Source organism: Phyllostomus discolor, chromosome 13, assembly GCF_004126475.2.
Source record: "Phyllostomus discolor isolate MPI-MPIP mPhyDis1 chromosome 13, mPhyDis1.pri.v3, whole genome shotgun sequence".
NCBI classification, from domain to species: Eukaryota; Metazoa; Chordata; class Mammalia; order Chiroptera; family Phyllostomidae; genus Phyllostomus; species Phyllostomus discolor.
In genome coordinates this window covers 45,017,206-45,032,818 of record NC_040915.2, presented here as the reverse complement: position 1 = coordinate 45,032,818, position 15,613 = coordinate 45,017,206, and the positions used below count along the sequence as shown (strand labels likewise).

The 15,613-nt window shown below is 45.8% G+C and overlaps 1 protein-coding gene across 5 annotated transcripts in view; it reads right to left on the bottom strand.

The window, feature by feature from the left end:
• Nucleotides 1–15,613, bottom strand: part of IFT81 (intraflagellar transport 81) — a 137,747-nt gene that overhangs the window by 50,333 nt on the left and 71,801 nt on the right. The window contains exons 1-8 of one of the 5 annotated variants that reach the window (XM_036014668.1): nucleotides 12,643–12,770; nucleotides 9,915–10,079; nucleotides 9,144–9,247; nucleotides 8,374–8,554; nucleotides 5,959–6,048; nucleotides 3,171–3,236; nucleotides 2,747–2,857; nucleotides 1,672–1,756 (exon numbers count right to left, since the gene is read on the bottom strand). In XM_036014668.1, coding sequence (XP_035870561.1) covers nucleotides 1,672–1,756; nucleotides 2,747–2,857; nucleotides 3,171–3,236; nucleotides 5,959–6,048; nucleotides 8,374–8,554; nucleotides 9,144–9,247; nucleotides 9,915–10,058 — 781 coding nt within the window. In that variant the 5' untranslated portion in view covers nucleotides 10,059–10,079; nucleotides 12,643–12,770. Of the gene's footprint in view, nucleotides 1–1,671; nucleotides 1,757–2,746; nucleotides 2,858–3,170; nucleotides 3,237–5,958; nucleotides 6,049–8,373; nucleotides 8,555–9,143; nucleotides 9,248–9,914; nucleotides 10,080–12,220; nucleotides 12,543–12,642; nucleotides 12,771–15,613 lie in introns of those variants that run through there. The other 4 variants (XM_036014671.1, XM_028527549.2, XM_036014669.1 and 1 more) reach the window with 4 other exon arrangements.

Sequence of the window (15,613 nt, the reverse complement as noted above, 5' to 3'; positions counted from 1 at the left end):
ACTCAAGTTAAAAAATGAAATATTACTATTACCATATAGATCTTTGGATATTCTGTTTTAGTTGTCAGAATTGAAACATAGTAGCAACAAACATTTAACCTAATAAAACTGATGACACATGTTGCAGAAACACATGGTCAGGCCGCATGTGTTTAAATGGTGTTAAACTGTGCTGATCCGTCAACTATTGAATGGGTTTCTTCTGAAGATTCATCTGAACTTTTTATACTAAAGATGTGAATGGCTACACATCAAATCCAAAGAACATATACAAAAAGTATATATATTATATATGGAGAAAAAATCATAAAAATAATTATTTTCTTTTGTCCTGAAATTTAACATTAAAAAGTGAAAACGCAGTGAATAAAGAATTAAATGGCGCCAACAACCGAATGCGTGCGACTCCAGGTACTGCCTGAGTCTGAATTTACAATGACTGAGAGCAAGAAGTTCTGTGGAAAGCCACCAGTTAACAGGTGTTAACGATTTATCTTGTAGCGAGTACTGTACTGGTTGCTTTTTTTTTAAAGATTTTAATCTTTAATTTACTTTTAGAGAGAGGGGAAGGGAGGGAGAAAGACAGGAAGAGGAACATCACGCAGGAATCGGCTGCCTCTCGCCCCACCCCATCCCGCTGCCCCGAGCGGGAGTCCGGCCTGCCACCCGGGCCTGTGCTCCGACACTCCACGGTGTGGATGGACCACGTCTGGCTCATTCGGTCATCGGTTTATGGGCATTTGGGTTGTTTGTACTTTTTGGTTATTATGAGTAATGCTGCTATGAACACTCGTGTACACGTTTTTGTGTGGACATATGCTCTCCTGGGTAGATATTTAGAAATGAAATTGCTGGGTCGTGTTGTAATTCTGTTTAACATTTTGAGGAATTGCCAAACTGCTTTCCAAAAGAGTTGCCCCATTTTATATCCCTATCAGCAACACAGGAGGGTTCCAATTTCCCTGCATTCTCACCAGCATTTGTTGTTTGGCTTTCCTTACTACGGTCATTCTGTGTGCTGTGCCTGAGAGCACACTACATCACGGAATACCAGAGGAAAATGGATCGACCCCCTCCCAGCCGGGTGCCGACACTGGAATGGGCCTCCAGCACCCACGGGAGCCGTGCACTGCTCTTCCCGTACACGTGGCCTCCCTTCCGGGGAACAAAAACACTTCGAAGATGCCCAGGACGGGTGCAGTGGTGTAACCTGGGGTACTGGAACAGTTTATCCTCTGCGTGAAGCTCATGTGGCAACAGAGACCCCCGAGTCATTGGCACAACCCTAAACACGTGAAAAGCACTCAGTGTAAAGGGCCCAGAGTTCTATTCTTTGTCTCTGTAGTCCCGGTTTAAAACGACGGTTCACACTTTTTCTCCATCTTTCTCATAACACCCGTCCTAAGGACTCCACACACTCCTGCCCGCCGAGCCGCCCCCACAATGGTTCCCGTGGCGCTCACCACCGACGGGGCACTGGGCAGGAGTTTAAACCCCAGGAGGGAACTGAAGATGCCTGCATCAGGGCTCTCCCTCGGGAGCTAGAGGGGCCACTCCCAGTGCTGAGGCAGCACCTGGTGATCCTTCTCCCTAGCCGACCGCTTTAAGGGAGACTACTGGTCTACACTAACAGTCTCTGATCAACTACATCATCTGATAATTTCCACTTACTTTCAGGCTTTGCATCTGCTGCTGCATGGCGCATAATTTTCAGCTGGTTTTGTACTCTTTGCAGCCTCTGCACTGCATGAAATAGCTTTAAAATAGAATTAAATCCATTACTTGCTTAGTCCAGTGAAACCTACCACTCATACAGATAACGAAAATGTAAGTTCCATATAATTCTTGTGATATAAAAAGAACAAATAATAAGAACCAAGAAAATGACTATGTTAAATCCCAAATATAAATGGCTCCCTCACACTCTTTCATGTAAAACTTTTTTAAGAAGCTTTCAGAAATTAAAAAAATTTTTTCTTTCAATTTAGTGACCAAGGAAAAATACTTTGTTAAAGAAATATATGTACCACACTTTTATTTTTATAACATGGTTTTTCTTAACTTTGAGGAACGCAAGCTTTCTCACAAACGATCCGCCCAGACGAGACCCGGGACAAGGAAGCGCCCGGGGCCGCAGCGCAGCTCAGCCCACTGCCGCGGCGGCACTACTGCGGTGCCCGGCAAGCTCCGACAGAGCCAGGCGGCTGCCCACTGAGAAGGAAAGGAAGCTGATCTGAACTGTACTTTTAATGCATAGGTCTTCTCAGTCTTAAGAACGACTTTTAACAAAATAAAAGTAATTATTTTCTGACCAAATGCTTTTTTTTTGAGGCAAAGGCTAACGATGGGGACTGGGAGTGTTTCAGAGCCTTTTCCCGGTTTGCTCCTTCACCACTGGGGTGAAGTGGAGGGGTCCTGTGATCAGCGGGGTGGAAAGGAGGTCACCGTAGCCCTGGAACCTCAAGACACCCTTGAGAGATTCTGGAAGTTGTACCAGCAGTTAACCTTACTCCTTGACGCTACAACGAATGTCCTGTCCCGTCGGAATGACATGAGTCCGGCACGAGCCGAGAGGCAGTGGGCAGACACACACGGATGGCATCACACAAGACTCTTAAAATAAGAGTACCCCATCGTGGGCACAGAGGGAGACATGAGCTTCTCAAACCCTTCTTTCCTTACATTTGAATTATCGGAAGGAACTATTTCTTTCATCACGAGAAAATATAAACTTGTATATGGATACCTGATTCTTTTGTTCCTGTTTCTGTTGTGCGAGAAATTCTTCCCTCTCTTTTTCGACTCGAAGTTGCCTTGCTATTTTAAGCATCCGCTGGTGGTTCTGAACTGTCTCCACCTACAGTGAAGGAACAAGAAGGACATGGCACAGTCAAGTCTAAGGAGGCCGTTAGCACGTCACATGACTCAGACAGCCACTTATCATTTCCTTTTGGTAAATAGTGCTCCCCAGAGATGACAGAAAAGCTCCGGACTGCAGGCCCTTAAAGGTTTTGGGCTACTGCCTAGGGAGATTCCCTTTCCGTCAGCGCTATTTGAGTCCCTCCTTAGATGTACACCCAGGCCTTGCTTAATCTTTATTTGCATTCCTAAGTCTTTGCGAGCGCTTAACACTTGGGGCCCAAGGCTCACAGTGCTAATTCTCGCCTTACCCTCTTCTTCAAACGTTCAACTCTCTTGATGAGCTGGTCCTTTTCTTCCTCCATTGCACTGATATCCTAGAAAAAGTAGGCAAGAAGACATAATAAGAAAAAGTATTCTTCTAGAATTCAGATGAGGTTTTTAGGTAATTATGCATCTATCGTTTTTTTTACCACTTATTACCAGAGCATTAAGGAACAAAGATCCCAGCTGGGATGAGGGACGTTTCTATTCTCTCCACCCCCGGGTTCCTTACACACGGCAATTTGTGTGGCAGCTTGGCAGCTTTTCAAGAAAGGCAACTAAAACAGGTTATAAGGTAGCAAGGTAAAGCTGCCAGCCAGCACACTAGTGTTCTGACTCCAAATATGGGCACACGATTTTTCAGAAACCTTCTATAATGGGAAGCGTGCCGGTCTAAAAACACGAACAGCTGCCGACATCCTATCCGCTGTTAAATGCCACACTGCGTGTTCTGCCAGTAGCCCACCAAATTGTTTTTAAGGCTATGGTGTTTTCAAGGCATAACTTTGTGTCTGGTTTTGTCAATGAACAAATTCCCTCCCTAAAAATAAAGACTTCGAAAATAAACCACCTGCCTTGTAACCAGCTCCATAATATTTTCTAAAGAAAACAAACAAACAAACAAATCCTTCCTCAACCTAAAGTACTAACAGCCCAGCCGGCACAGCAACAGTAAAGGGGAACGCTACGTGCAGTCGGCATTGACAGAATTCGGGGAGACAGGTACCCTACTCACTGCAGGTGGCACTGCACTGAAGACCAATGTCAAAAGTCTCAAAACGTGTGTATACCTCCTAGCCCGGTAATTCCACCTCTGGGAATGTGTCCTAATAACATATGAATGAAAGGTCACTGACCTCTATAAGAATGCTCATAGTTGCTAATTATATCTAAAATTTGGAAATCATCCAAATGCCTGAGTTATTATTAAATAAACTATGTTATGATACAATGAAAGACATTAAAAATAATGCAAAAGAATGTTTAATGACATGAGAAAAAGGCATGATATGAAATTACTTGAAAGAAGTGGATTGCAGCATTTATGTATAGTATGATACTCAGAAAGAGATTTAAATAGAGTCACTAAAATGCCAATAGCAGTGATCTCTTGAGCATGGGACTTTAAATGACTTATTTTCTATTTATTAATTAATCATATTTTCCACTAAGGATATGTTCAAAATGCGTTCTTTGATAGTAATTAATGAAATTTACATGACAGACTCCCTTTCGTCAGTTTGGCTCGGCCACAGGACACGACGGAGAACCAGCAGACGGTCCTCCGTCACCCCTCTTCCACACTCTGTCGTCAGTAACTCACAGGCCTTCCCCCCACTAGGCAGGAGTCATTCTACTACACGCAACAAACTCTTACAGCAACTTCTAATGTCTCCTGATTGAAGGAGACGATGAGGATGGCACTGATAACTCAGGAACTCTAAAAGTACAGAATTGACGAACATGAGAATCAGCAGGTGTTTGGGGACAGAACTCAATCGCCCGGTGAGACTGTGAAGCACTTTTCGGAGAGCATTAAGCAACGCACGTCGCAAGTCCTGACGGCGCTCTTCCTCCCAGGAGCCCGCCTGTGCCTTCCCCTCCCCTCCTCCTCCCTCGCAGTGCGCCTCTCCTAAACTCTGCGGGACCCCGGGAGACCCGCACCCAGGGGAGCAGTGGGCAGTGGCAGCGGCACCGGGCCGGCCCGCTGCATCTGTCCCCGAGGCCCCTGTCCCCTGACTGTCCAGGGGGCGGCCAGCAGCTCTGCCCTGGCTCCCTTCCCTCCCTCCACACGTCCAGAGCGCCAAGGCGGCCTCAACCAGTCCCTTCCTGCTGCTGCTTCCAGCCTAGGCTTGGCCCTGCCTCACCGTCCCCGGCTTTAATAAACGTCCTCTCAAGCAAGAAAGTCCTAAAAATGTTCATATGTCTTAATAAGTATTTCCGTTTCTAGAAATGTATGCTAAGGAAACAATCACAGATATACAAAAATAAATTTATGTAGAAGATCATCATAGCATTATCTATAACAGCAAAAAATGAAAATAAAAAACTAAAAAGGGTTCAACTATCCACCCTATGGAATATTATTTAGTCATTAAAAATTGTAGAAAGATAACAATAGGAATATATTCATGATATAATGACTTAAAAAGCAAGACACAAATAATTAAGGATAGCATGATACCTCCCAACACACACACAAGAAACCTGGAATGATAAACAAAATGTTAACAACTGGACAATTTATCTTCTTTGTTCTTTTCTCTTATATCTATCTACCTATATAAAATATATACATATATTAGAAACTCAAAACACAAACCTTTTTTTTAAAGATTTATTTATTTATTTTTAGAGAGAGAAGGGAGGGAGAGAGAGGGGGAGAGGGAAGGGAGAGAGAGAGAGAGAAACACCAATGTGCGGTTGCTGGGGGCCATGGCCTGCAATCCAGGCAGGTACCCTGACTGGGAATCGAACCTGGGACACTTTGGTTCGCAGCCCATGCTCAATCCACTGAACTACACCAGCCAGGGAAAACATAAACCTTTTCAAGTCCATGGTAGTGCTCTACACGGCACGCGAGAACTCACTGTGAACTTACCGTGTCCTCACCGATTCGTTCAATGAAGGACTGCCCGAGGCCCTACAGACGAAAATCTGCCCTTTGCTGTCACTGGTTTCCATACAATCCTAAGACTCATACTGCATTAATTAAAAGCAAAAATACTAAACCTAATATCATTCAAATAAACAGTTATATTTTCTTTTCTTTACCCTTCTTATTTCTGCCGTAGAAAATCCAGATGTCTTAAGCTGCTCACATTCTTTGTGCAGAGTTTTAAAGGCCTCCATCAACTCTTCATACTAAAAGAACAAGTTAAAAAAATTACAAACTGATGTCCACAACCAAGCAGGCTTTTCTTAATCAGGCTGTCTATAAATTTACTTACAGCAACTACTTAAATCACTGTAAGCACAGCATTAAAAATACACCGTGCACATTTATACAGGACCAGGACAGCAGGCCCGTGAAGTGCGGTCGGTGGACACTTCTCCAGCTTCCGCTCCGGTCCCTCTCCCGCGGCGCACCTGTATTCTGGCTAGCCGCCCTCCTCTCAGTCCCTGCAACACGCCACGCTCTCACTGCAGTGTGCGAACCCCAGTCCCTCTGAGGAAACCCTGTGGCTCCCCTCGGCCCTACCCTGGACAGCGCCTGTTCGTCCTTCGGATCTCAGCACCGGTATCCCTGCCCTCACAGGAGACCTCTCCAGCCCTGTGTCAGAGAGCTAGCCGCGACCTCAGAGTGGACGTCAGGTAGCCTCGTGATTGTCTGGTTCCTCCCGTCCCCCCATGAGATGAACCAGGAAGGTATGGATCGCATTGATCATGTACATCTTCATGTGCTGATCGCACAGGCCCCGGGGCCTAGCACAGTGCAGAACTCACATGGTGTTCCATAAAAAGTATGTGAATGAATGAAGAAAATCACACTTATCCAAAGTTTAAAAAAAATAACATTTTTTGTGGACAGGGACAGGAAATACTTTTCTGGACTACTTATATCCTAAAAATCTATGAATTATTCTAAAGGTCTTTATAAAGAAAATATGCATCTTTATTAGGGTCTCTGCTAAATGGGTGGCTAACTGTCTAAGTCATTTTACACCTCAGATATGCTGCAGGAACAGTCTTTATTATCATGAATTCTCCCATTAATTATCTGGGCTGTAATTAACTTAGTAAACACTATTAATAAACTTCCTCCAGGGGAATTGGTTTGTATCAGATCGATGGCAGAGTACAGGGGGAGAGACTATTCGCATTACACTCCTCTGTGACCCACATTATGTAAAGCCTTCCAAGGCGGGCGGTCACCAGCCGGGCCGGGCGGCCGCATCCCGCTGTTCCCTCCACGGCACCTACCACAGTGCTTCACACGATAGCTGCAGAAACACAGCTACCCCAGAAATGTCTTAAGGGATCAATACTGACTCTATTTGACTTACTGCCATGCTTACCCAAAACAACAAAATGTATGGATGAAAAAGCATTCAGTTGTTTTGATTCAATCCGAATTTTGAGCACATATTATACAGAAGCAATTCTACAAAACCCTAGAAGCAAAAAATGATGGGTGAGACAGGACGCCCGTGTGTACAGACCTCACAGCCTGCTGGGGAGACAGACGGACAAGCTGGTCACAGAGCCGCACACCCATCTGTGCACGCGCTGTGGGCTGAGGAGCACCGGTGCCGCACAGAGGCCCTTTCCCTTGCCAGCGAAGTCCTTTGAAATCTTAGGCCAGAAGCCTCTTTCCATAGTCTCTGGTCAGCAGTGTGCTTTTTTCTTATAACCCTTACCCGGGGACAATTTTTGAAAACATCAGTGTGAGAGAGAAACATTAATTGGTTGCTTCCTGTACGTGCCCAGACCGGGGCTCTTAAGCACCCGGACCGGGGATTGAACCTGCAACCTAGGTATATGTCCTGACTGGGAACTGAACCCTCAGCCTGTTGGTTACAGGACAACCAACACAGCCACACCAGCACAGCAGCAATGCGCTTTTAATCCCAGGACCCAGCAGCCAGACTGGCAGAATCCTCAGTGGCCAAGAGCTTTAAGATCAAACCCCAGGACTACCCCAGAACTCTGGCGAGGAAAGTGCACTGAAATGTCAGTCCCTGGCCCTGCCTCCCGTCTGACTGGAAGGAGAGTCCTCCGAGACTGCCAGCCTAGCCTCTGTGCCCACGCACTCTTCACGGGGCTCACCTACCCCAGTGTGCCTGGGGTGCTGGCAGTTTACACCTTTTGCCCTGGGGTAACTAGTTTGATAGTCCTTTCCCTCTGACTTGCATGACAAACTGTGTGGTCATCTAACTGATCAACAAAGTCCCGGCCGTGCCCAGGACCCACTATCTACCCACAATTCTTGAGTATTAAATTATGCTAAAATCATTCATTTCAGAGCTTTTATTTTTTTTGGTCTATTCACACACCCCATCACTGAATTGGTATTTGTATACAAACGTCAACTTTTTAATACATGATTGCAGATGAACATTACTTCCCGGTGTCACCTGAAAACACAGACAGAGCAAAGAAGCCAGAGAGAGAGGAGCACGCACCTGAACACGTGCGCCCCGAAACCCACTCCAGAGCATTTTCAAACACCATCCACGTATCGAATACCTGTTTATTCGTATCCGCCACAGTTTCATCCTGAAGAAACTCACTTGGCACCTCAAGTTTTATTAAAAAACGAGCTAAATATGCTCTTTTCTTCAGTTCACTCGTCCTCTGCAGAAGCCAGTGGAGCACGGGGTAAATTACAGGTTTGCTTCCAGTCACCAGACCCTGACGAAAGGTGCTCCTACAAACACACACACACACACAGGCCTGTAAGTAAACCTTGGAGGTACTCTCGAGCTGATTTACAATGCCCTGATTGCTTTCCATGACAATTGTAACAAGATAAAACCAAGGCTATTTTAAGTCAGTCTGTACATTAACAATACAAATAAAATCAGGCCCTTAGTATGTTACTGGATATTTAGGAAGGTGGCGTTGCGACCATTCTCTGGTACAGTCAGCCTTAACACTTCACTTCCTTGCCTGGGTCGGCTTAAACTCTCGTTTTTATCCAGAATGGCACATAGATGATAGAATGGAATGGTGGATCCGCCTGACCTTTTTGATTAGGAGAAAGAACTAATCCACTCAGGACTTCTGCATGCCGAAGTAGCATTAAAAGGTCAAGGTTACTTTGAATTGAGTGATGTTCCAAGGCCACTGACTTAGGGAGACCGGGCATTGCCTAGGAAGACTGCCTAGAGCCTATGCTTTGGCTATTAAAGCATTGTTTAAGGAAAACAACGTGTAATAAAATTAGTTTAAAAAATTAATAAAACTTCTCTAAATTTTTTTTAAAGAAAGAAAGCAACACACAATCAGATTCTTACATGTCTGTGGCATTTCCTGGAGGTTTGTATTTAAGAATACCAAGAAGGCTTAACATCCGTTTGGCTGTCTGCTCTGGCATCTCCTCTCTGATATCAACAACTTGCTAACAAATGAAGAAATTTAAAAAATATGTTATTGTTGTATCTCTAACAAAGAACAGTATTTAAACTCACACAATTGTTCTGCTAGAGCATAACAAGCACAGTGGTCTCTTAATAATACAGATTAAACACAGAGGGCCCCAGAGGGAGGGTTCACCCAAGTCAGACCAGAATTCACACTAAGAATGGCATGAGTAAAAATTCTCCGTGCAGAGACATGAACTAATTTTCAATACAATAAAGCCTTCTGTAAAAGCATTTTTATTCCTGGACCAAATCTATTTATGTTTGGAGTAGAGAAATATTTTCTAAATAAAGTACAAGTAGATAATCTAATTTCTGAGGTGATAGAGAAATCTTTTTTTACTTTATTTTATTTATTTATTTTTAGAAGGGGGAAGGGAGGGAGTCTCGCACGCCCCCTACTGGGGACCTGGTCTGAAACCCAGGAATATGCCCTGACTGGATTTGAACAGGTGACCCTTTGGTACGCAGGCTGGCACTCAATCTACTGAGCCACACCAGCCAGGGCAGAAATCTTAAAGATCATTTACGGTTACTTTACAGTTATAAGCCTCATGAAAATAAAGTCCAGAGAAGTTAACTGTGAGAGACAGAAACTGGCTTTCCTGCCACCCTTTTCATCACAGAGAAAGAGGAAATGCTTACCTTTGGGTCAATCTCAGCCAGGACGTCATTGAGAACTTGTAATAGTTGCATTGGCTCCAGGGAATCAAATGTGATTAAATTATAGTTCTTCCTAAAAGGCTCCTTGTTGAGATTGTCCACAATGAATTTGATTTGATCACTCATGATCACGTCTTATAACTTAAACTAAAGAGTAAAAATAGAGAAAAAAATCTTCAACACTGGTAACAAAAGTTCCGGGGGGGGGGGGGGGGCAGGATTAGTATTAAGATCGTAGGGAGTAGGCATGAAAAGTATAATGAAAAAGAGTTACTCTGTTGAAAGAAATCAGAGTGTGAAGACTTTATTATGAACGTTGCAGTATATACTGTTAATATTTGATGCCAAGTGTTCTGTATGTTCATCTTGTGTGACAGCACTCACCTGAATTAACACGGTCAAATAATAATACAGTAAGTAATATAATGAATACTATACCAGTCATCTCTTTGGTTAGCTCCACAACTTCTACCCAGGGGATAAACACTTGTTAGATTATAGACATATTTCTAATTAAAAAAATTAGTAGCCCGTGATTTAAAATGCGGGGATATTTTTACATTAAATTCCAGGCTTCCGGTCTCTCGAAAATCAGATCTGGCGGCCCTGGGCCCACAGCTGCGCACGGCCACGCCCAGCAGAAGCTGAGCAGAGGCTGGCTGCGAGCTGTAGCCCGGGCCGCCTCCTTCGGTCTGTGCAGGTTCCTCCACCAAGCTCGGCCCTGCAGGCTTGGACTCCGCCACCCTTGAGTAACTCAGGCCTTCACTTCCTTTGCCTTGGACAACATCATAGCCTCACGTTTTCCAGCCTCCGCCTCTCCCATTCCAAATCACCCATAGGCTTCTCATTGTCCACAGAATAAAGTCCAAACTTCTTGGATTTTGAGAGTCTTTATAAGATCTAGCTAATTTAGCCTTTCTCAACTGTACTTCCAAATTGGTGCTTTTCACCCTTGGGAACTTTGGCAGGCGGAAACCATCGCTACTCACTCCCTAGGTCCACCTCTGCCTTCAGTTAATGCTGCTCTCCAGCCACTAGCAGGACTGTTCTCCCTTCCCCCCACCCCCAGAGGAGCAAATCCTAATCCTTTTCCAAGCCCTGCTCTCCAAAGGCAAGCCCCTCCAGGAAATCTTAGGCTACCCACCTAGCTCTGCACCAGAATAACAGGGTCTACCTTCCAAGCTGACCACACTTGACCCACACGGCTCGCCTGCGGTCACTCCTCTACTTTACACTAGGTACCTATGTACGCCTTCTCTTCTCTGCTAAACTGTAAGTTCCATGAGGACTTATCTGTGACTAATTCCATCCTTGAAGACCCACTGCACCTAAAACAGTGACTGCTCCACTAGGCTGAACTGGTCAGAGGCCCAAGGCCAAAAAACCCCCCGTAAGTGTAACATATCATAACTTCTAAAAAATCGGATATCTGATTATTTAAGAGCCAAAGAGCTTTACCAAGGTTCCTAGCATCTCCTGCATGCAGGCATCGCTTGTTTAGAAACTTTGTGGGCAGGCAACTTCTTTTGACTAGTGATTTTTTAAAATGAATTTTAAAATGAACTGCTAAAGAAAGAAAGAAAGAATTACTGTAGTGCTCTCTAATACTTTTTAACCATGAAACGGATGGATGTTCTTTTACCCAAGACATTGGTTGGGGCAGCAGGCTCCTTGCTCTGAGATAGGTCTCTTGAATTGGGTGGGTGGGGCTGGATATTTAGAAAACATCAAAATGCGACGGCATTATATTTCTCCATAATTAGGACAAATTCATCAGGAAATATTTATCATTGTTAAAAATAAGTCAAAAGAAAGTAGAAAGGATAACCCATGTGTGGTATGAATCTGAGGGTTTTCTTTTAAGTTGTTAAGAAGAAAAACTTGACCTACATTACGTAGAAATCCACGGTGGAGATGCAAGTTTTCCAAAGTTAAAAGTATTTTAAGGGAACGTTCACATCATAACCTTCACACACCTACGTATTTTTCAATGATTTCGAAATATATAATATTCATCACGCACATACACCCATATATTTTTCCTTTTCAAAACAAAACAAGCATTAAGACAAAAACCAGAACACCACACTTGTGAACGTTACCAGGAGAGGAAAAGAGACTAGTCGGGTTTCCCGCTGGCAGCCAGTCGACCAGCGTTTTTCAGGACAAAGATGTGCCGGAACAGGTAGGCTGCCCATGCCCAGCGGGCTCCGCGCTCTAAAATTAGCAAAAGCAATTACTCTCCCTCTTCCAGCGGAAGGCTGCCACACTAATTCACCAGCACTCACCCTCCAAAGAGCCCGAGGGGGTGGGGCGGGGGGCAAGAATTAAAACCAGGGCGTGCGTGTGTATCTGGCACAGCTCGGGACGGGACCCGCGCCGCCCCGGGCTAAAGCTGGCTCGAGCGCTGGCCGGCAACCTCGTAGGATTCCCAGAAATAGTGTCCCCCTCGACCTCGGGCTCAGGAGAGGGGACAGGGGCCCCGCAGCCGACCGACACCGCTGGGCTCCGCGACGATGCACTCGGCGGCGGGGCGGCCCGGGGCGGCGCGAGGCCCCGCAGGGGCCGACCCCGGGGGTGGGGGGCTTAACCGCAGCGACCCCCCCGGCCGCGAGACGCCGCGGGGGGAAGGGGGAGAAGGGGCGGCGGAGGGAGTTCTCTCCGATCTCTGGGTTCGGGGAAGTTTCCGACCGCGGGCTGCGGGGGTTACCTCAGATTCTCTCCACGAAACCACTTTCCCCCACCCCCTGGAGGTATTATCCGGGCGCCAGTGGGTTCCTAGACACGAGCTCCTTGGCAACGGTTGCTAGGCCGTGGGCACGTCACTTCCGGCGGGGAGGGCCGGCCGTTTCCGGGGACCCCCGGGCGCGTGCAGCGGCCCTGGGGGTGGAGGGTGGAGGGTGAAGGGCAGAGGGCGGAGGGGGGCAGGCTCGTGTGCCGAGCGGGTTTCCAGGGTCTGAGCCACTGCTGGCAGCTAAAGAGAATTTGGGGCTGTTACCGCGGCGGTCAACTTCCCCCAACTTTGTCCCGCAGTTTGCAAAGTATCCATCCACCCGACAAGGATGGTGGCTGCTTTGTTGGCGGCCGGGCCAGAGGGATTTGGGTTGAGGAAGCATTTGGCCGGAGCTTCAAATTTAGGTTTTTGACCTAAGTATCTCCAAATTAGGTTAGACGTAGGAGCAATTGTGCAGTCTCTGGCAAGATGAAAAGGAGACATTCATCATAGAGATTTCAGTTTTGTCACATTATTTGGGCCACATAGCCTGTACCGGGAATATTTTTTAAATTCAGTAAATTTTTTTTATAATATGGTGAGAGCCTGGTTGGGGGGGGGGGGGGGGAGCAAATGGCCTAAGGTGCCTTTTGGCTTCTTAAGAGCCTCTTTTTAGGCACCTGCATAAAGGAATGAAGTTCCCCTGCAGTCTCCATGGAGGTCACACCCTAGGAGGTGGGCCGAAGGAAGATCTCCGTGCCCAGGTCCCAGAGGAGACGGGGAACAGAAACCCCACTGCTCTCACTGGCCTGGGGGAGACCTCAGTTGGTGAATGGTATTGTGAAACACCCCCCCTCCCCCCCGCCATAGGCTGGAACTCACTGAACTTACCCATGTCAATGTAGAAAATGAGAAGAAAAAAAAAAAGGGAAGAAATTCCTCACATCTAGAAAACATAGTTGCTTGTTTAAACATCTTGGAAGAAACCAACTACAGATTTAGCATCGTACTTGCAAACAACAAAACAAATTCCGTATTAGACGTCTCCTGTGTTCTTTGCACTACGCTGGCTGCTGGGGATGCAGACCCTGGAGGGCAGGAATTACTTGGCCCCTGTCATCGTGGAGCTAACAGTCTAGTGTAGGGAAGCAACTGAACAGGCAACACCCACACAACTATGATAAATGCTGTAAGAAAAGGGCTCAATGGTGGGGAGCCCAGATGAAGGGCCCCAAGTTAATTTAGGGCTGAAAGGCCTGTACTATCTGGAGAGGCTGCACAGAACGAAGTGACGTTTAAGGATCAGTACAAATCAGCGAAACTGGAAAGGGGACAGTTTATTGGGCAGAAGGAACACAACTCTGCAAGACCGGTCGGTTGCTGGCTGCCTCCTTTCTGAAAGAACCTGGAGAGAAACTAACGGCGGTCCCAGCTCACAGATGCTCGCCACCAGGGGAAGGCAACATTTAACACCTTTACAAATTAGCCCTGGCTGGTGTAGCTCAGTGGATTGAGGGTGGGCCCATGAAGCAAAGAGCCTCCGGTTCAATTCCCAGTCAGGGCACATGCCTGGGTTGTAGGCCAGGTCCCTGGAAGGGGACACATGAGAGGCAACCACACACTGATGTTCTCTCCCTCTCTTTCTCCCTCACTTCCCTTCTCTCTAAAAACAAAAACAAAAAACTTTAAAAATTAAACAACTTAAATAACTGTGGACTGTGGGAGAAACAACAGAAGATTCATACAAAGGTTACCTAATTAATTAACCCTGTTGGGTATGCTAGGGGATTCTCCTGGCTGCCTGGATTTGAATCCTGGATGTGCCATTGTGTGGCCTCACCTCTCTAAGCTTTATTCGTGTATAAACTCTGCCTATAATAATACCTTCCTCGAAAGGGTTGATGTGAAGATTGAGTTGATACAGGTAAAATGATTAGAACAATGCCTGACACTGGAAGAGCCAAAAAACATTTTACCTCCCCCCCACTTCTTTTTTAAAAATGAGGTGGCTATGGATAGATTTGCCCCTTCTCCAGAGTCTGCAGATGTAGGCTACACAGAGGCAAGAGTCCCTTATCCGGTGGTTTTTAGTTCCTCCTCTGCCTGCTGCTGTGGTTATTGAAACACTATACTTTTCGGTTACGAGGATACAATCCCGTGTAAATTCAAGTGAGCAATGGAACCCACTCTTTGCGCTCAAACGGGAATGGATTTTACGCTGAATGTGTTTGCTCTGGAACACAGGAAAGAATTTGAAGCCACTCGGCCTGAGATACTGAGAAGCATATACTCCAACCTGAAACAAAAAAAGAGGGACATAGAGAAACCCGCACATATGGGTCCCTGGCCATCTATGGGGCCTAGACACAGGCCGCAGGTAGCCCCGCTACCACCTGCCGACTCATTTAAGATACAAAGATTCCATGAAGGGTCCAAGAAGAACTTCTCAGCAACAGTTTCACAACAGCGAAGGCATTGCTGATTGCATCCCAAGCCAAGCCACCCACGTGACGACTTTTTTCCTCAGATGCTATTTTGAGTCTTCTTGTAAAACCCAAAAGATGCCTCTTGGCTGAGGTATATTTGACATTTTTAATAGGTGAATGGAAGTCCCAGTCATATGAGACAGCCTTTTGGAGAGGTTCCTATCCCTACCCTGACTCTCTGGTTTCTGTTTTTTGTTAATAGGTCTGTTAAGATATAATTCATGCACATACAACTCAATTGCTTTTAGCATATTCACGAAGTTGTGCAACCATCACCACTGTCTAGTCCCCGACCATATTTCTCACCCCCTAAAAGAAACCCTGTTCCCTTCAGCCACCATCTGCCAGTTTGCAATAAAAACAAACAGAAAAATCTCACTTCCCAGCCTCAGGCAACCACTAATCTGCTTTTCTTCTCTATGGATTTGCCTTTTCTGGACATTTCTTATAAATGGAATCACAAAACATGTGGCTCTTTGTAT